General features: G+C 43.1%; 1 protein-coding gene across 2 annotated transcripts in view; it reads right to left on the minus strand.

Annotated features, from left to right (window-relative positions):
* The window catches only part of cdh8 (cadherin 8), an 85,145-nt gene extending 64,804 nt beyond the window's left edge, over positions 1 to 20,341 (minus strand). For both annotated transcript variants that reach the window (XM_038700482.1, XM_038700481.1), the window contains exons 1-2: positions 20,073 to 20,341; positions 17,489 to 18,010 (exon numbers count right to left, since the gene is read on the minus strand). In XM_038700482.1, the coding sequence (XP_038556410.1) occupies positions 17,489 to 17,746 (258 nt within the window). In that variant the 5' untranslated portion in view covers positions 17,747 to 18,010; positions 20,073 to 20,341. The remainder of the gene's footprint in view (positions 1 to 17,488; positions 18,011 to 20,072) is intronic.
* Between the last annotated feature and the right edge of the window lie 1,738 nt (positions 20,342 to 22,079).

The following is a 22,079-nucleotide window of genomic DNA, read 5'->3' on the forward strand; positions in this document are numbered from 1 at the left end:
TGAGTGTGTGTGTGTGTGTGTGTGTGTGTGTGTGTGTGTGACAGATATGTGTGTGCATCCTTGCCTGCTAAAATGTGTGCAAAACACAGGCTGTTGTGTGCCTTTCGCGCGTGTGTTTGTGTCCCTGTACAAATGCCCGCTCCCTATTACAGCTGACTAGTAGATGGATGCTGGCTGTCACACCTGCCTGACTTTGTTCCTGCCAGATGCGGTGGGGTCACAGGGAAAGCGCCCAAACACTCATCAATCTCAACCATTGTCCAACATTCTTTCGGCTCCAGGACCAGCTTCCAATATCCATTTAGTTGCTCCAGACGCGGGCAAAATTGCTTACATACACAGAAATGGGGTGGCCAAACCTATTGACCTACACTGTCGGTACAGGTGGATGAAAAAACAAAGGACGTCACGGGATCGGGAATAATCTCTTATGACAAATAAAAGTTTCGCTTTGCATTTACACTGTGAGGTCACTGTCGTCATTAGGCTGGCAGTAAAATAAATTGAATTTGGTGTGTTCCCAAATGCTGCCCTCGAGTTTGATGCTCCCTGCATCCTGAGGTCTTTTCATTTAATAACATCAAAGCCAAATGGAGGAGCTTGGGAGTCACTTTGGGGGTGGAGGGGGGACTCAGGTATAAAACAAAACCAATCGTATGACATTGCCAACTAGTTCCAGGCGAAATTTGGAAGGGGGTGAATATAGCTGTGCGAAAAGTTTGGCCCCGTATCCAAAAGCGAAATAATGTGCATCGTTTTGGTCACAAACACACAACGTTGCCTTTGTGAACGTACCAGAGTCAATTACATTTGAAATACACTCCTGGCCTTATACTGGCGCCACACAAAGAAGCCAGAAAAGTAATTTCCATCATTCTGGCTCATGCAGAGTTTTGCTGTTCCCTTGATGGGAAGCAGCACTTGAGCCAACCAATCCGCTAATGGGAGAGATGGGAAATGGAGATAGAAAGTATAAACCTGACAAATACATTTTATACTGCTGAAGTTTTTGCTTCCTAGTCCCCCCTCCCCCCAAAAAAAATGTGAGTGTGAAAAATATGTAATAGCAGAAAGACAGAAACAGAGGAAACTCTATTGCCACTGAGTAAACACCAGCTACTGTAATGTCTTTATGCATGAAAAATCATTCTAGTTGTGTTTATAGTTTGTTGGTCAACCACTATTGCTGTGGGTCACGCTGTCGTATTTGAGAAAGATGTTGTCATGCAGCAGCACATCACTTTTAGACATCGTGTAGTTACTCAGGGTGCTAAAAAGCTCTACAAACAGTAAGAGTGTGAAAATACAGCTCTTTCCCGCTGTCCACGCTCTGTCTTCCTCTCAGCAGCGTTTCTCTTACTGTCTTTTCTACATTTTCACTCCTCAGCTCTTTCTCTCCCTTTTTAATTCCCCTCTGGGCCTCCTGAGGGTTGGGAAATAATGTACATAAACAAAACAGGCGAACGGGATAAGCACTCGTGTTGTTTACGGGAGGAAAGAGGAGAAGGAGAGAGACAAAAAAAAGAGGAGGAAGGAATCATCACAGCGTGCGTTCCCGCTCATGCACCCACTTTAATTGTGAAGAAATCAGAAAGTTGGGAGAATTCCCCGCAGTATGCAGATGAACGTTCATTCTGTCACTCACACGGTGTGGGGCCTTTGATTAGGCCTTGTCTGTGCGCTGGAGGCTCATGACCACGCTTGGCAAGGAGGAGCCATTAAAATCTGAGCAACTCTGGCTCCCCCCTCAGTCTCTCTTTGTCTTTCTCCCTCTCCCAACTGGGTCACCCACTGCAAGAGACTTGATACTGAAGGTAACACCATTAATAACTAGTGCTTGTAACGCAGGAAAAGGGTGGTGGGTTCGGGTGGGGGTGAGTTTACATACCCTAACCCTACTCCACCACATTCTCATTTGTCATTTCACTACATTTACTGGACAGCAGCTACTTACTTTACAAATAACATATTTACACTGTAGTAGTACTGCTGTTACTAAAGTAAAGGATGTGCTTGCTTTTTCCACTAGAAAAAAATATCCTGTGTAACTTCAGATCTTGCCTCATAATCATCATATGGAGATTATATTCAGAATCAAAAATAATGTAGGTGACGCGGTTCTTTGCAACCAAGAAATTCGAGTAGTACGTGTTGGTTGCTGAGGTGAAGCCCGCAGCCTACTCACGGACTTCATGTGAACACTGAACTTGCTGTTTTCATCACCTAATGCATGATGGTTGTAAAAAAACAAACATATTTTTGCTCAAAATAAGGAAATAAGAAAATATAAAACTATAAGCCTGACAGAAAGTTATGATGTTTGTTTTGTTTTATTAGTATACTATTTGACAGTACTAATGTTCAGAATGTCCTTTCCACATGTTTTTTTACATCTCTGCCCTGTCTAGTCCTATATTGTAAAAAACTCTCTTCATCACACCCCTTCCATAAATGGTTCATGGAATTATTTTGTAGGCTTTTTTATGCCTCCCAAGGACTCACAATGACGTAGATCACCCCCTTCAAAATGTCTACTATTACATTAGAAGCAATGTTCTATTCATTGAAAATGTGAAACACTTTTACTTTCTAGCAGACGAAAAGCTAATTTGGACTCAAAACATTTTACTTTTTTTAAGTATTAAAGTAATGCAACAGAGTTGCCTTGGAAGGCAGTAATCACAATTATAGTTTTGGACAAGAGGGATGTGAGTGTATTTTGCACCCTGAATTTTTTGCGGTTTCACCACAGATAAAACTCAATGGCTGTGGTGTAGCTGTACACCACACAAACCGTTACCTACAAGACATAGTGACTGTGTGGAATTGTCCGTGTTTAGGCTTGGTCAGGTTTTGTCAAGTTTCATTTGTGCTACCATCACTTGGAATGGCAAAAGCTGGACATTTCACTTATTCCATTAGCTTTCCATTTTGTGTTTTCTTCTCATTTACAAATTTCCGCATCCTCTCATTCTCAACAATCGGTGTTAAGATTTTACAAGTGACATGCAGACTTGCTGTGACTATATATATGTATAGAAGAAGTGTAAAAGCAGCCCAGGGTTCAACCAGTTCGACAAAATGTAAAAAAATGCGTTTGTGTGGTCGCACATTTGGAAAGCGACAGTAAGTGCGGAGCAAAGATACAGCGTCCATGTGCGACAGACAGGGAACCAGAGACAGAGTGACACTTACAGAGAGGATGACACTTCCACTCTGCCGCCCACTCCTCAGCACGGCCACACTTCCTCTCTGCCTTGCCGAGTCCCAGGGACATCTTCCATGCATGCTGGGTGTCACAGCAGACGGATGACTAACTTCAGCAGCACCATGCCATTTCCCCTTCTCACACAAAACTGTCACACCCCCCTCCTCCATGCCTTCCCGGCCTGCCGGGCCTTACTGCTTCTTGGCCCGAACTGAGATTCTCACACACATACACACAGACAACAATGAGGGCACTCACATATTCATACATGCACACTCACACAAGTACAGTTCTTTCTGTGATTTACACTCAGTGGGAAACTGCGCGGCAAGTCACAATCATCCCACTAACCGGCTCCGGGAGCCTCTTCTCTCAGGCTGAGTGAGTAAGCCTACCAGATTGGATTCACACTGGAATGCTAAAGGTCACGCCTCTAGATCTTACCATACAGCCCTCATGGCTCAAAACAACAGCCGACTTTGGCCATCAATATTGGATTGTAAACTTTTTTGCTAAATGATAACAGAATATAATTTAAACCTCTGGCTTATTTTACAAAACACACTCTTGACCTCTGATGTGTTTATAACAGTTTCTGAGGTAATAAATGATAGATGTTTTAAATCATGATGACTGTTGTGAATTAATGCAACAACAAGACATTCTGTCCTGTATGCACACACACACCCTTGAGCTGTGTACCCAAGCAGATCCCCCTAACAGTAATTATTATTAGGACAGTTGCAAGTACTGCCAGAGAATTATCATAAGCAGCCTATTGCTGTTTCCTGTGCCCTCAAATGATTGGAGAATAAACTTGTGAAAAAAACAAAATCAGGCATAAAACAAATGCTACCCCCAAGACAGCACACAACAAACTGAATATTCAAGAGAGGAGAAAACTATGAAAAGGGATAAAAATGTCTCGCCCGCAGAATTCAAGATTTGCCAACATGAAAGCATGCTCTTACAAATCAAAATTTGCCACCAATTTGCTCTTGTTCAGATTTCTGGAGGGGACAGCAGCTTGTTTGTGTCCCCTGTCAGTGTCTGGAGGGCTCTGAAATTAAGCCTGTGACAAAACATGCTGTTACTGTACTGGAAAGAAGGGCTCTACCAGCACTGCAGAGCACAAGTTATTCTTATCAATACTCATGCATTAGAGTTCATTTACAAAACTGCATTAACGGCTCTGGTAAAATCTGCCCCTCCACTGTCTCCCGTTTAAATCTCTCATAAATCTCAAAGTATTCCTTCTTCCACCCGAGTCATCGCAGAGAGCCACACTTTTCAATTTCTGGAGTGAGAAAAGGACAGGGGGTAAAAAGCCTCTTCCAGTATTACATCTTTTCTACTTTATTACCAGTCTTCTGGGAAAATGGGGGCAGCTTTGCAGCCTAGCTATCTGTTTACATTTTCTTTACAAGACTATATTGGAATTATAATTGTGTTCTATGGCGCCTTCTTTTGGTGCCTTTCTCTGTTTAAAGGTCCTGTGGACCTGGGGAGATGAAGAAAAATGGACCCCTTTTGAGGGATTCGATTACTGAGGAAGAAAATGCAGCTCCACACCGGCCCTTTTTTCTTTTCCCTTCTGTTTTCCTCCAGGTGCCAATCTCTCGGGGTTGCTCGGTATTAGAGCCACAGAAGCAAACAATGGTGTCAACATGTTGGGAAATGATTTTTTTCTGCAATTAAGGTGAAAATAGATAAAAGTAAATATAAGTGTGAGATGCATCATTATGAATTACACAGTTTATTAAACAGAAGTCTAATGTTTCTGCTACTGACCACTGCTGGATGCTGTTGGAGTGATATTAATGGGTTGGAGTTATATTAATGGGTTTATTGACTTGAGTGACATGTTATTGGGCACGTGGGAGGTGGGGCATCCCTCAAGGTTACCAGAGGTCACAGTGTAGAAGTGCTGCTTCTTCTTGGTTGTTTTGATGTTGCCTTAAGGTTTTTGAACCAAGCCTTTGATTTATAATTCAACAGAGAGAATCTTGAGCACGTGTGCAACTTAAAACAGGATGTCGATCTAAATAAATAAACCTTTTCCATTTTGAGATATACACTGTCACTGTTGTTATAAACAAAACATTCTCCAGCTCTTCAGTTTCACCGTGTTAAGACCAGAAAAAGGCTTTATCACTGGTCACAAGACAATGTGACATGCAGGTTACACAAACACAGAATAAATATTCCATCACAGTATGGTTAATTACTGATATTCCTGCAGCTCAGCTACATTGCGCCGTGCAGTTGAGTGAGACAGTGAATTTGTATCCTTAATAATGTTTGGAATTAATTAAAATGCAAAGCCACAAGCCCAGAGTGCAACCACAGGTGGCAGTGAAGAGATCCCAGGGAGAACAGCCGTGATGAGTGCAAGCCTTCATAACTCATGTCCATTTAACTGATGATTTCTAATTTTATTATTGTTATTCTTATTATTTTTGCCGCCATTTCAATGAGATGAGTTTGCCATTTTATACAACAATTTCCTGTGTAATATCATTCTATCAATAAGTAATTACTTGCTTGGCAAATTGCTGTGCAAAATGTTCATCGGGGGGGAGAAGATCCATATCAATTGTTCATTTGCATAATGCAAATGAATCCATGGAGAGGAAAAAACAACTTTGCTGCCATCGCTGACAGTTGGATACCAGCACCGCTGCTGGAAAAGCACAAGTGCCTTTACCACAGAGCAGCACAAAGGTCTACAGCATTTTGTTGTTAGGAGCAGGAAACTCCGAGTCCCAAGCTGACGGAACAATTTTTTTTGTCATTTGTGTTTTTTACAGATACAATTTCAACTGGCGGGACAAAAAATCCTACCAATATTTGACAAGTGGAGCGGGGGCTTGTGAGCAGTTGTCCATTTGTTGGAGCTCAGGCATTAGCAGAGGATGAGCTCCCCGCTACTCCATTAGGCTTTCCCCTGATAGAGTAACACCATTTTAGCCCCCTGTTTACTTAATATGCAGGATCCGGCCCCGTCTATTTGCTCCTAATCAACTGATAAGACGAAAGGCCTTTTTTTTTTTTATGGCCCCTAGAGGATGAAAACCAAACTCCTAATGGTCATTAGTAGCAATTATGTTCCGTAACCGGCACACCCCTCTCTTCTTTTGCTGCGTTTGGCTGCTTAGGATGCATGTGGATCCGATATGGACGCAGAGAATCTCACAATACACTTTCACCATGCTGAGGCTGACCACAGCTCCTATTTGATGATGGATAAGTTTAGTTTCCTGTCTGATTGCCTGCTGCGATGGGGATATTTTGCTATTTACGCTCAAATGTAAACAATATTGAGTGTGTGTGTTTGCTTTTTTTGAAAGCACAGTTACAGGGCGTCAATTGCTGCATGACTCAAAACACCCGTCTACTTTCCTACACTCTGAAAGCATCATTAACACAGCACTCTGACTTTACTGTAATTGCAGCGTTGTCAAAGGCATCTTGAGGACAGTACATGAATCTACAGTCTGTCCATCCCAGCATGCAGCAGCACCTTCCAATTAGCTAACTCAGCTCCTTTTCTACAAGATTCGGGAGACTTGTGATTTTTATGCAAAACCACCAAGATCAAACGGTCTCTGCCCTAATCCCCGGAGTCGAACCTGGGGAGTGTGATCTTTATCGACAAACGCTGAGCCGGTGCAGAGTAGGATCCCATTACACATGCACAGAGACCTTTTTGACATGCATTTTCCCTGCACACCAGTGATGCAACAAAGGCTGGAATCCCACTCCTATTTCTTCTTTGTAAATGTTACATATTGTGTGCAAAACTCCTGCTCAAGACATCTGATGCAAATTCTACCTTGATCTGATGTGGTATTTGTTATTTGTTAAATAATACAGAGCACTCAGGTATCTGCTCAGTTAAATCGTTCCATCCCATTTTCACCTACGCGTCGGACAAGATGTGATCCATTAATGAATCCGCCGAGATAATTTATAAGAAGCTTCTGTAGATGAATAACTAGATAATAAATAGGATATTATGGCCATATTTAAGCTAAACTGACATATAAATAGAAGCAACATCACACACAATATACATTGTCTTTTTCAGGTGCGTGTGAGTAGCAGCATGTCCTATGAGGACTGCCAGTGTACTTTAGGATTCAGCTTTCTAAACAGGTCAACAGAACAGAGCCTCACACACACCAAAACACACACACAGAGCACTCAGCGGTGGCGAGGAAGGCCATTGTCAGAAAACTAATAAAGAGGCAGAGTGTTGCTGCGGTGCGGTAATTACACATCCCAGGATATCAGCACAGTATTTATAAAAACACCAAGCATCAACAAAGAAGAAAAGGTCATCAAGACAGATATGACATTAGCATTTTGACTGCACACACAATTGGTGCACACACAAACACACACACACACACACAATGACACAAACGCACTTGTGTGAATGCACAGGTACACAGACTTACCAAAAAGATAATGTCATGTTTTCTTATCTGGCCACTCAATGAGACACATAGACAATGTGTGTTTGTTTGCATGTGCATCTGTGTTTATGTGCCTGGGTGTTACTGTGTGCAGAGAGAGACACTGATAAACATGCCACATCTTGGCAAGTAGTGATTCAAGCAGGCGCCGACTTCTGTAAACACTGGGAGTGCTGCACAGATTGAGATGGAGGGAAATGAGGACCTGTGTGACTACTTCCATCCAGATGGAGGCTACAATGGTGTTGGGGTTGGCCCAGGTCGTTTCCCCCGATGACAAACCATTCAAGGATCTGTGGAGCCATTAAAATATTGCTGCCTCAGTACAGCTGCTCCTTGTCTTCATCAACTAACAGCAGCAACGTGGCTCCATGACGCAGATAAAGCACAGAAAGTAACATAAAAGGGCACTGTGCCATTTGGCAGAGTTCCTCTTCTTAGAGGAGAAGAAGCAGCAGAAGAATCATCTCATGAGACTCAGAGGGGGTTTCCCTCCAAGACACAGCTCCTAATTTTCGTGAAATAAAAAGTATCTTTACACTTCTTGTTTTCACTGCTCAGTACTTAAAGAGAATTATTTCTCAAAGGAGAATATTATTGACAGTGTTGTATTTTTGGAATTTCAATTCAGTGCATTACACAAATGGCATTCATAATCGCACAAGTGCATAACAAATCTCACTTTTCCTTTGTCATTCAGCTGCTTTTAGAATTTACATGAAGTATATTGGCAAAGACTTATCCAAAAAATAACATTAATTAATGAAGACGCCGCAGCGGTGCTGTGCATGGTCTTCCTATGTTTGCCCACAGACACGCAGGTTAACTGGTGAACTGGAAACTCTAAATTGCCTGTAGATGTGAATGTAAGTGTGAAAGTGTTGTCTCAATGTGTGATAGATTGGCAGCCTGTGAGGGTGTACCTCGCCTCTTGCCCACTCTCACACTGAGTTGAGTGTCAGCCCCCTGTGACCCTGAGCAGGGTTAAGCTTAGAAAATGGTAAGCCTTCTTTATACCAAATTCACTTGGATGCATGACATATGATTTATTGAAATCCTTTATAATTTTTAGCAGTTAATAAAAAAAGTAAGTAAAATGAATTTGTTATATCATATATTGTTAGCCGTTGCTTAGTCCCATCTGTTTGAGCACTCTGAATGGTCTTTTGCCATCACAACTAGACCCATGAAAAGGAAACAGCTAACACTAGCGAAACCCCCTCCTCTGCATAATGTGGGATGAGCACAACACTAGTTTATATTTCATTAAGCTCAACTTTACATTCCGTTAAGAATTGCCTCCTTGTTTGTAATTCTTAATAAAAGCACTCCACAGGATTTAATCTTGTATGATGTCATCATCAAGTCAATCAACCTACACAACCCTAAGACATTCACACTTTGACAGCTTAACTAAATGTTCACAATCCTCCAACATTACACGAGTCCAGTCTTTCATCAAACTCATCTGCGACGATGTTACACTAATTGGATGTTCTATTATTCATAATGGAAGAAGTTTTTCTTGGGACTCTTTCATTAAAACACAATAGAGAAGACCGGGTGTTAGCAAAGATTTGTTAATATTTCATCAGATAGACCATCGGTGCATGTCCAATCCACAAGCACAACAACAGGCAGTTGTGGCAAGGATAAAGGCAATTAGCCAGACTTCGAAAACAGACGGACTCTACCCCCTAAAAGCTTTTCACATGTTTCTGGCATCCTCTATTCAGAGTCCCTCAATACCTCATTTCGTTGCCATCGAGAGAAGAGAGAGCAGCTGAGAGAGGCAACGTAACACGCCGTGTCCCTCGTTGTGCACGATGCGCTGGCAGGCGACGCACATACGGGATTCTTTGAGAACAATTTCAACATCCTGCACGCTCAGCCCTGATTCCCATTAAGCATTCATGATTCATCTGGATTTTATATTATAACGTTTTGAATTTTTCATGCATCTACCACCCCCCCCATCCCCCCCTCCCCTCCACTCCACCCTCCCCTTCATCTGATCCGACGGAAAAAAAAGAAGAATTAGGCCTACTCAAACATTGGAGGGGAGAAAGAAAAAAAATGCGTCACTTTCACACACACACACACACAATGAAGCATGGGTTTCTGTCATCACCACCTGCTTGTTAGATCCGGTGTATTTTCTCTTGAAGTCAATTCATTTATAAGGTGTGTGTCTTCACAGGTAGAGCGTAAGTAAGGTCGGAGAATAAAGTATGGGGTGTGTGTGGGTGCTGCCCTTTTACGTTCTTGCCTCTCCTCCCTTGGCTATTATTTCAGCTATCTTTTTGTTCTTCTGCAGAAGGGATCATTAAACCAAAATAATTCATTTGTGAGAAAGGTCAAAGCCACAGTCTGTTGGCACCTAGATACCAGAGTTAGGAGTGGTTGCATTGACAGAGAGAAGAGAGCAAAGGACGGAGGCATTGATTCTTCTTGTGTGTTTTTTTTATTGTCAACTCAGTGATTGAGGTGAGCAACCCCCTGCCATCCTCTCAGCCGTGATGATAATCATCATCTTTAATACCTGTTATAGGTGAAGACACCGATCTCCAAGTAAATGTCACATCCACTGTTTACCGAAGCCGCTTTGTTGTTATTATGTTGTATGAGGCGGGTGAGGAAGGTAGAGAGGAGCTAGGGAAGGGCCGAGGAAGGAAAGTAAGGAGGCGGAGGAAGAGGGTTGAGGACTGTCATCTTTTAAGTGCCAGAAATAGGCACTCACTCCCCCCCCCTGATCCAGAACTCCCTCCCCATTGTCTCTCCTGCTCCAGCCCACGTGTGCTCCCAGCTAACCGTGAAGCCAAATGCACATCCACTCCCACAATAATAACATCCATTCTTAACAAGATTACTCCGGCAGTTCCAGTTTGGCTGATGGGACGTGTATGGGAGCAGAGGCACAGGGATAAGCCGCCTGCAGACGCCTGCAGCATTTCACATACACTGGGTTCTATCCATAGGAGAGGAGCTGCCTGGGGAGTTGAGCCAAACATCGAGCCCACAAGAGTACACTGGCACAGGGAGCAGGAATCTTTAGCTGCTACTGCTGCTGCTGCTGTGACTTATGCCCACAACTACTATGTCAGAGGCAAGGGCCAATTAGCGGGTTTCAGATAATCATAATCTTTTGATTTAAATAATCAGATTTGAATATTTGTAACCTCATTTACTGCTCCTGATGCTTGGCCAGCGTTTTCACTGGAAACCCATCCAGATTGATAAGTAAGCAGAATGTCCGACATCAGGCTCTTTAATGTTGCCTTAATTTAGTTGTCTATCCTTGCTTTTTGAAAATATGATTATCCACGGGCCTGTTTTTTCTCTAAGAAATCAACAATCGTTTAAATGTCAGCACGAGACAAAGACCAAGAGGCTTAAGACTGTTAAATTGCATGTGCATCTCTTGACGCTTTGAAAAAGATATAATCCAAACAAAGCAAAATCCCCTAGTTTGAAAATAAACTAGACTAATTTAGCCAAAGCAGCACACAAGCCAAACATCTGAGGTGAACCTCTTTAATTCCAATAAATTAGTTAGAGCAAAGTTCAAGGCAGAGTGCCAGATGATTTGGCCTGCTAAGCGCTCCACCTCCGCACAGCCAGCCCAGGCCAAGCCTTGTGAGCCCGGGAGTGTGAGGGAAGCAAGAGGAGATGAGAGAAGAGGGGAAGGAAAGCAGTTAAAGTGGGGGTTGGGGTGGGGGAGAGACTTTTCCGGATTTTAACTGGAAGAGTTTGACACAGCTGACTGACAAACCCTGACACGGGAGAGAGCTAATCGCAACAACGCAGTCCAAGGTGAAACCATAAAGGGGCCATTTGCTATGAATTAGCACTGATGTAGAGGCTCAGGAAAGTGGCCCCCACGTGAGCTACTCACTGTACAGCATGGATTTAATCACGCTGAGCCACAGATGTGAGTGATAGCAGCAAGCTTGTTATTTTGCTCAGGGACCCTGAAGCCGTGTGAATGGATGTGCTTTCCTGTTAATTTATAATTGCAGCTGATGCATGTACACAAGAGAGCTTCCAGGGATCGCGGACGAGGCGCGTCATGTGCCTCCTTGCGATACACTGAACTGAAACATGATTTCAGCTCCCTTATGAAAATACACAGGGAGAAAATACACTATGTGATTTAATGCAGAGCGGCCGCTAAGTACGTGAGGTATGTGAGAGGAAAGGCAGTGAGCGGTGTATGCTCCATGTTTATGTGTGTGGGTGTGTTTAGAAAGACGTAAAGAGGGAAACATTATGAGTGATATTTCAAAAATGACACATTTGCCGCTGGTAACATTTGAACAAAGTCTACAGTACTTCTATTAAATGACCACTGACAGGCTGGTAAAAACAAAATCTCTTGGCAATAACATTTAAGATTCAAGCAATGGTGATATGTTTGCCGGAAAAGTAATACAGCCAGCGAGGATGAGGTCACCTGTAAATCTGAAATACCACAGATTTCAGATTGCAATATCTGCTCAAAACACATATAGAGCAGTTTAGAGAGAAATATTTCATAAATATGACTGTGCTGACAGCCCAGCAAATGTTTACAAAGATACACCAGCTATAAAGCTTCATGGACACACTTTATTTACTGTTGCACACATAACGCTCATGTCTAAATATACTTCATCCAAGCCTGTGTCCACTCTCCTCATTTTAGTCTATAACACTCCCAAATGGACTACTGTACGACACACACATGCACATACACATACGCAGCCTGTTAATGGGAACCAGGACGACAACACAAAGCCATAGACAACCTGTCAAGCTCTTCGAGGGCAGCACTAATGTGATCCCACAGCTCTATCAGAGCCACCGCTGGGCCCAGTGTTTTATTACAGACCGGGAGGGACAGACAGAGGGAGAGATTGGAAAGGAAGAGGGAGACTGTGACCATGGCCCATTGATATAATGGCCCTGCTGGCATTAGTGATATACAGTACAGGTGATCCTCGGGGAAAAAGAGGAACAGAGCAGGGAAAGGAGGTAGAAGCACTGGACACAGGCATGTTAGCATGTTTTTTTATTTCTAAATTACACAAGAGGAGAGAATAGAGATCTAAGGGCTGGGAGACAGAGGAGCTGCCGCTAGACTGCAGCTCAATATGGATCTTTGTGGTGCTGCCTGAAGAGAGATTATGGAGCTGCATTCCAGGAGCTGTTGTGGGTGTGAGAAAGCAAATGGAATGAAATGAAGTCCAACAAACATTGATAGGCTTTCCTTTCCTGGGTTTAATGACAGCTATTTTGATTCAACCCTCTCACTATGGCACTGGAACCTGTGTCTAATTTGGGCTATATTTCGGAATTTATTATATCCGAGCCAATGCTTATAATTTATGTGTCAAATTGGCCATCAATCACTGGCAATAATTCGGCTAATATTCTCGTTAACTCCCACTCTTCATCCATCAATCAAAGGCAGTGCCAGATATCCGCTCAATTGTTGGAGCCCGGGTGAATGCATATTAAGGTGGGGGGATCCCCGCTAATCAGAGACCACATCGGTAGGGCAATGTCAAGAAGGGGGATCAAATTCTGATCTGTTGTAAACCAGAGCCAGATAGGCCTCTAGCAGGACCAGGGAGTCTCAGGCGGCTCTGGCGGCAGCATTCAGCTCTCAATCTTGCCTTAGCTTTGCCTCACATCACCAAAGCCAAACACTTGGAGAAAATTTAACAATGTCATTGTACCACACCCCATCTGCCCTGGAGGCAAGCTTACTTGGGCTCAAGAGTCACTCTCTCCATAATCACCCCGTCACAGAGAGAGAGGGAGGGGGGAGAGAGGGGTGGAGGTGGAGGTGGGGGACAGAGACGAGAGGCAATCCAGCCGAGCAGAAGTAGCTTGCATCAGTATTTATAGACTGATGTCCCACATCTTGTACTAGCAGTCCAAAGTGCAAAAAGCAACAAAAGCAACAACCAAAAAAGGTCTGAATTGAATTTGGGATACGATCCCAGCTAGAGATGGTTTGCTGGAGTACACCATTCGGTAAGCAAATAAATACATAAAAGGGCAGCAGCTTCTTCCAAGGAACAAACTGAACCAATGAATCCAAGCTGATATCTCTGACCAGTTTCACCTGAATGTACCACTAAACGGTAAAACAAGAAAGAAGGACTGAACCATTTTATACAAGTCAGTACTAGAATTCAATGATCAAAAATCAATTTTGGGCAGCAACATAGCAAACATCACTTTTATTATAGAATATCACTTCTGCTTCTAGCAAAACACCCTGTGGACTTAAATTACACCACCAATCTGACGCTACTGTGGCTCTTCTTGTTGGAAATCCTGTCAAACAGCTTGTTTGGAAGAATGAAGCTTGTGGTTCTTTCCCCCAGCACATACAAAGACAAAGCTATTTTGTTTTTCTACTGAACATATCCGCTTTCTTTGCCAAATCAATAATCAAAGCCTTTTTTTCTTTCTCTGCATCACTGTCAGTCCATTCAATCTTGCAGTTCAGCCTGAATTGATGAATATTAATGGGTGATTATCAATTCTCTTTGAGCAAAAACACATACAAAGCTGTGGTAAATAAAAGTGTTGGACAATGGGATGAGGGACCAGTCAATTTACCACATCTGCACTACAAACTACGACTGGAATCCATCATTATCAATCCTCACACACCATATGCTAAATGATCGCCATGAAGGAGTCCAGAAAAGTTACTTCTGAGGCTGTGAGATATTCCAGTGCTAAATGCCATCAATCTGCCTCACGCTACAAAGGGAACACAGTCTGGTTTCTCTTTGGAGCAAACACAGCAATTTGTTCACTGTTTGTCTTTTGTTCTAAGGCAATGTTTTGCCTTTAATGGCCTGATGTAAATGAGGTGCTTCTTTGTATGTTTGAATAATTGAAATAGCTTTGATTAAAGAGGCAAAATGTTGGGGAAACATGGCTGACATCGCAGAATGTTTGGATAGGCGTCATGCAGAAATGAAGAAAGATCTTCAACAAGATTAAGACAGAACTGTCTTCTTTTTTTATTTTTTTTTAAACCCAGGCTACACTTTTTCATTAGGCACAACGGTAAATCAAGAGATGCTTTGCCTAAAATTAGCCTCTGTTTGCCTTCCAGGGGTCTACATGAGAGTCTTTACGCGTTGAACTGGTATCTCCCACTCGTCGTCAACACTGAGCAAATGCGCGTCCCCTTGCTCAGTCCATGTGAGCGATACTTTCAAGCCTATCTACTTTCACACTCCATTTGCCTATTTCTATTCTTAATGATGGGTTATTTCTGAACAGTCCCTGGCTCATGATGAGTAATCCTAAAATCCCTTCCAACACCGTGTTCGTTTTAAGCTACAGCCGAGCAACAAGCTTTCACAGCTGTCTCCCCTGCTTCACTTTAACAGGTACTGCATGTCTGCCACCCTCGACGCCAACGGGACTGACGGGGGCTGACGAAAGCTCCGCTCAGTGAATCACAATGTCAAGAAACGATGCGCTGAAGAAGAACAGCAAAAGGGAAGGGTGCTGTCACGCCTTGTGGCCGTCCTTCTCACTCTTCCACACCTCCGCCTCTCCTAACCCTCCTCCCCCTGCTTTCCTGCATTTATGCAAATAGTCTCTGCTGAGAGAAAAAAACACAGAGAATGACACACAGTTAAAAATCGATGGCACAATCTCTCTCTGTCCCTCTCACAAACATTGTCTCTCACTCCCAATGTTGGTATAGTTGAGGCGAGCCCGGTCGCAGACAAAGATTGGGGATACACTTATAATTAAAGCTCTGAGTGCAACAATACAAAACTATGGGATGGAAAGAGTCCAATCTTTGCCTGGACTTCCTTGATAATAGGTCCACAACCACAGACATAGGAGGCCTGACACACAGCAGAGGAAATTGTGCAAAATACACAGAGAGCTGTGTGACCCATTTGAATCACACCTCCCACCCATTTGATTCATTTTTTAATTAAGTGTGAGAAACAGAGAAACGGGAAGAAAAGGAGACACAGGGACTGAAGGGGATAGAGATTTATAGTATTAAACCAATACAGTGCCATTTTGGTTTAACATAGGACTTATCTTAGCACTGCCAGGCATACTCATGAGCACTTAACCTTGCAGTGAACACAACCCATCATCATCGCCTCGCAAGGCAAGCTGAGTTCTTCTTCACCCAGAGATGCCCCCCTTCCCCATGCCCAATCCTTGCATGTCCTTCAAAAGGAAGATGCTTATACCTATGACTAACCTTCCCTAAAGTAAAGTTTGTTTCAAAGAATTATCTGAGGTGTTTAAAGCATCCTTCAGGACTGGCTAACACATCTTGATTGTGTGCCACCAATCTTCTGTTGACAAAAAAGGATTTCACTCTAAGGCCAGAGGAACACAGCACAATATTCTGAACAAGAGTGTGTGTGCGCTTTGAATTATGAATCACAACTGAGTTATCCACATTTTCTGTCATTAAGTGTTCATGCTTTGGCTATGACCCCCCCCCCCCCCTTTAAGAATTATTTTCAGCTTAAATATCTATAAATAGTTAGAGGGTTTGCCAAATGATATGTCAAATGTTTAATTCTCAACATCTCACAGCCCAACCTTTAGATTACAAGCTTACGTATGGTCACTGTGGCCCTGGTGACTGTTTGTTTGTTTCAGCATTCTGATGAGCAGCCATTGTCGAATCCAGCAGAGGCTGCCTAATTGACTCACTTGAAAAATTAATGCATCACTTAACAGCATTTTTGTGTTCATATGGTATTTAGAAAACACAGGTGCAAATCCCGCATGGTGGCAAATGTTTAATTGATGCAGCCATATGACAATGCTTGGGATGGAAAAAAACAAGAGGAAGTGAAAGTATTTACTTGGACTACAGGTCACTTATTTTTCTTGTGCAAAAAAATAAAAAATATGGAACCAGCTTTTTGTTTTAGTGCCATCAGGTGCCATGTCTGAGGGGTTAAAAAAAAAAAATCAATTCACTACAATGGCAATTTGTCATAAACAAGTAAGGCATACCCACCAATTATCAAATATGAGGCACCAAAACACTGTTTGCAAAAGCTATTACTGAACAAGATCAAATATTATGCTTGATGGCCTGCATTCCTGTCCATGCCAGAGTGGCTGGGGGAGGGAAGCGCGCATGGTTGCCAAGCTGACTCTCCCCAGGTGAGTCCCAGCAATGAGCTGTGAACAAGCTGCTTTGGCTGGGCTGGCCAGCAGCCTTCCCCTCCCTTGAAACCTGCCTGACACTTCAACATAGGCCAGGGAGCAGGTGGCCCTTAGCCGCAGGATTAGCCCACAGTTCTGTTCATTACAGAGCCGCAATGGAAAAACTAACCATAGCTAAAATAGCCCTTGCTTATCCATGTTATGCGCACTGTGTAAATCATGCCTTTACAGGAAGATGTGGGTGTATGTATAAATGGGGGATTAAATCAAATATAACAAAAAATAAAGGCTCCTACATCTGTATTTTGTATGGAAGAGGTATACATGTAACATAACGATCTGTGTGACTGCTACACAATATCTTGGATCTCAAGGACATCCAAGACAACAAAAAATGTTGCCACCATTATTTGATGGGAGTTTAATTATTTCCAAAAGCATTTTGTGATCCCCCCTTCGCCTCCCTCTCCCTCGTCCCCATATCTCTGCTTCCCCTTGACAACTAAAACCCTCCCACTGCCCATGGGAAGAAAAAAAAAATGGAGGGAGCATTCAAATGGCCGAATTAATGTTTCCACACGATAAGCGAGCTTAATATAATGCTGACAATCACAGCACTCACCCTGCCAACTAGAATTGGATCAGGTCCAGAAAATTCCTCCAGCACAAACATTTGATTCCAAACCCATCCTCTCTTGGCACGGCTCAGTAATCTTTGTCCTTCGCCAAGACCGCTCGCCACCGCTGCGGACCCACCAGTTTGTGTACTTTTGGACTGGCCTATGATAGGAGTCATAGACACGCATGGAGCACAAGTAATCCACACCAGCAGCAAGCACATCCACAGATCCATGAGCATCTCCTCGGACCGCTTTGGCATTCTGTCGTTGCGTGTTCAGTTTTTTTGTTTGTTTGTTTTACGAGACTCTTCTCTCTCTGTCTCCCGTTTCCAACTCCTCTCTTCAGATCAACAGCTCCTTCTTAGATAACAAGAAAAGGTTACTTGTGTCCTCTTTGAACGGCAGAGCTTGCATTCATGGTGTGATAAAGGTCACTTGCATGGCTTGGCATGCCTCCATAGCAGTTGGTGAGGGGGTGAGGCGCTCAGCACAGCATCCATTTGGTGTTATTCCGAGGGGGAGACCTATAAGGGAGCAATCAGAGTTTGTTAGTTGTCTTTTAGTCTTGTGAGGAGTTGTCAGGAGGTGGAGAACAAAGACGGAGGCAGGGATAAAAAAAAGTGGAGTCAAATAAACATTAGAACAAATGAGGTGAGACAGCCAGAATGAGAGCGAGAAGACAGAAAAATCTGTTTCTAAGGAAAGCAAAAAGATAAAAAAAAAGGGTTTAAAAAAACAGGATAGAAATTCTCATTTTAGTATTAGAAGTCAAAATGTCGCTTCATCATTACAAATGATCTATCTGGAGCTGCCTTGACCCTTTATTCCAATCTGGCTTTCATATTGAACAACAAATGGGTATGTCTGTACTCTGAGGCTATTCAGCCCACAACATCAGATTGCCTTGCTTTAATCTGTTGTTCTGGGGATTATCCTGGAAAGATTTTGAACAATTACATGTTCCGTATGATGAATGTTTAGACAATATATTTTGAGTGAAATATTGTTGCAGGCTGCAGTGAAATTCCTTCAACATCCATGTATGTGTGTCAGCTTTAGATGGAGAGGGAGGCTGCAGGTGAGCTCTACAAAGTCAACAGCGCTGCAGCTCACTGAAATAGTAATCCAGATGAGATAATTGTGAAGGTATTTAGAGACATGTTTAATCATTGAATCAAATATGGAATATTAAATTAGAAGTGCTGATTTCTGACACGCATGAAAATAAACTTTAATTTTTTCTTATCACACAAAGACTGTAATCTATAAAAACATAAATAACCAAATTAAATACAACAGAGTGATACAACTGTAAAATAAGATACTGTAGCATGTATGTAAATGTTGCCCTTTAATCAAAAACAGTTTTAGCTGTTAACAGTTTTAACACCCTTTTAACCAGCTCGGCCGTTTCACTGTACAAGTCCTGCATTGTTCACCAGAATGCAAAACCGGGGGCGAAAAAAAAGCACAGACACAAAGGGTTGGCTTTGAGTTGTCCTCAGCTAAAACTGATGCAGGTGGACATGCTATCACTGCACCGGATGGCTTGCCTTCAGCACAGTGTCAGTGTTAGTTCTGGTAACTTTTACTACACACAGGATGTCACAATGGTCATATGCTGTGTGGCTCCAGCATTGCAATTCCAAGGACAATAAACTGTAACGTATTCCACCTGAAGCCAACTGCAATATCATAAAATGTGAAATGATGCGAGTGACATTCTCCAACTATAGGCACTAACCCAGAGACTAAAAGATGCAGGACCAGGCTAATAAAAAAAGATTGGGGATGTGGGAGGGGGGTGGGGGGGACATAAACCTGTTAAAATACAAAATTATAGACTGTATCAATTTTACCCATGATTAACTGTCATGACATTGTGTTTTGCCTCTTTTTTTTTTTAGTGCATTTTAAGTCACTGCGGTGCGTGGCTATGCTGGCGGTTTCAGCACCACGGGGGTAGGACAGCTCCCCGCCAGAAAGCAGCCGGTCCAGACAGCTCAGCCGAAAAACCGTGCGCCGGCAGCGGAGGAGCTGTCCAAGGTAGACCCTACACAGGAGCTAGACATTTTTCAATTTCTATCACCTCTGCCACGCATTCTAACCCACAAACTTTAGCTAAACACCAGTCTAAACTGCTCCTTGCCTCTTAAGCCTCTGTAATAGTCTGCAGCAAATACCCCGATTACCCAAATTCGCCCTCTCTCTGAAGTTTTACCCTAGGAGGGGACGTTGTTTCCAATCAGTCCATCTCATGCGCATCAAATGTGGCACTAGAGCGCATAAGCGGTCCAATTCACTCAAAACAGACCATATACAGGCAGCATATGTGCGTCTTATACCGCAACAGAGGCAAGTGAAATGTGAATAAAGAAGGCAGCCTAAGTTGCAGACCTTTCTGTAGACTTGCTCTGTCGCCCCTTGCCATCTCGCTCCTGAAAATGTCCCTGGAAAAAAAAGATGCCGTATCCACGCGGAGGAGAAAGGGGCTTTGAGAAGTCTTGTTAAACTCCTCCACTAAACACCAGTCTAAATGAGTAATGCCTATTAGGTGTATATATCATGGTGGCGAGCTATACTTACTAGAGAGACTTCCATCCTTTCCCGCTGCTGCATCATTTCACCGCTTCTTTTCTCCTTCAAAATACGCCAAAGAAAGTCCGATGCGTTTCATTCGAGGCGGTGGGAAAATGAGCAAAACGCGGAGTGGCGGGAGGCTAGAAATCCTTCCTGCAGTTTGTCAAGGCGGAGTGACAGTGTTGGGGTTGTAGTTAAGAGCTCCGACAGGCTTGCTGGCCGACTGGAAAAGTGAGGAGGAGATGGAGGAGAGATGTACGGTGGCGGAGAGAGCCTCCCCTCCGCGGCGCTCATTGGGTTGATGAGGAGCCGGGTCAACAGGCGCACAAATGAACGCGCGCCGCTCTGCCCAGGAACGGACGCGCAAAGGTTATCGTCTCAGATTACCGGCTATAGCGATATGACATAGGTGTGAGCAGGTAAAATGCTCGCATTGCTGCTATCTCTACATTCTAACTCCTCTCTTTGTTGAGCATCAGTTGGCCCTCACTTCTCTTTAATAGTGAAATTAAATAGACGAAGCGATCAGGGGAACGAAACCCAAGGTGTACACTGTCATTTGATATAGGGTTAAGCAATGAACAGATGGGCACACACACTGTAGCCTTGTTGTCACGACAGAAAGTATTCATGTAGGTATGTATTTCCCTTACACTGGCAGTTCTGTGGTTCAGTTTATTTGTGTTCTTGACACACCAGTGTACATGGGGAGAAATTATGTGCAAAAAAAACGCCATACTATTAAAAGACAAGGGGCAGGGAGAGTGTGACACGGGTCTTATTATTAAGACGGCCACTGAAAAGGCCATGCTCATCATTGCATAGCTGAATGTAAGTGCGTTTGTGTGTGAGTGCAGCAGGGTGTTATGAGTGACAGCAGAGGGGGGCCATGCTGCTGTCCATGGAGAGAGCCCTCTAGTGTTTGTCCTGCTACTTGGCAGGAGCCAGGCAGGCCTTGGGGAAGCAGCCTTTATTAGCGCAGCAGGAGATGATGGTCAGTATACTGTCTGACTCACGTGGCTTTTTTTCCCAGCAAGTCTGATACCACCACCTGTCAAACACTGTATCCACTGATAACATATTCAGTCATAATAAGTCTTAGTTGAAGAGTCCATTAGTGTGTCTGTGAGCACATGTTATTGTACCTTAACCCCTTAACACAACAGAACTGTTTCCCCTAGGCTTTGCCTGGTGGAGGCCTTTTGACCCAAGTTTCAGAGATCCCAATTAGCAAAGACATCAAGTCTACCATTATTTATTTCTGTACCGTTTAATTTTCCTCCCACTCATGCTTTGATGTTGCAGCTGTGTTTCAGATGGGGATTCTCCAATCATCTTTTTAAAGCTCCTGCTGCATAATACATTAGCTTGGAAATGTTGAGCCATGTTTCTCTCTCTCAATATGAATAAAGATTTAATTGACGGACACTCAGAGCCTATCGGATATGTGTGGATAGAGTTAAATGTGTAAAAAGGACTGATTGGAGCGGCTGTTCATTTACAATCGCTGTCAATGTTTAAGTAAATAAACAGACAAAACAGCAGATGACTTTAACAGAACCTGTTGGCACGATGTATATATTTTAGATGCAGTCTATCCCCTCAACCCTCCTGTCTTTCAAATACATATGCACTGCCTAACACAACACAGTAAAAGTGTTAAACTTCAAAGCATAAGCCCGAATTCATGCTCAATGCAACCATATGTACTGCTCTCAAACAGTGCATTCGAGTTATTCATGCCACATTCTTGAAAAGGTAGGGTAAAGGCTCCATTGACATCAGGTGAATCTGAAACTAACTAATCACTCAAAATCTCCTTCTGTGACTGGAGTTCAGTGCAAATGAGAAGGTTCCAGTTTTAAATTAGTGATTAATTCCACTGACATGGCCCCTGCCAGTGATCAAAATATCAGATGGCTTTGAAAAAGGCAAAGTAAGTGAAGGGGAAATGGTCTTTAGAACCCAAGCATCCTCAATCGATCATTAGTTACTGCTTTGTCAGTGGTATTA

Source organism: Micropterus salmoides, unplaced genomic scaffold (genome assembly GCF_014851395.1).
Source record: "Micropterus salmoides isolate LMB-PRFRI ecotype aquatic unplaced genomic scaffold, ASM1485139v1 Ms_hic_scaffold_6, whole genome shotgun sequence".
Taxonomy (NCBI): Eukaryota; Metazoa; Chordata; class Actinopteri; order Centrarchiformes; family Centrarchidae; genus Micropterus; species Micropterus salmoides.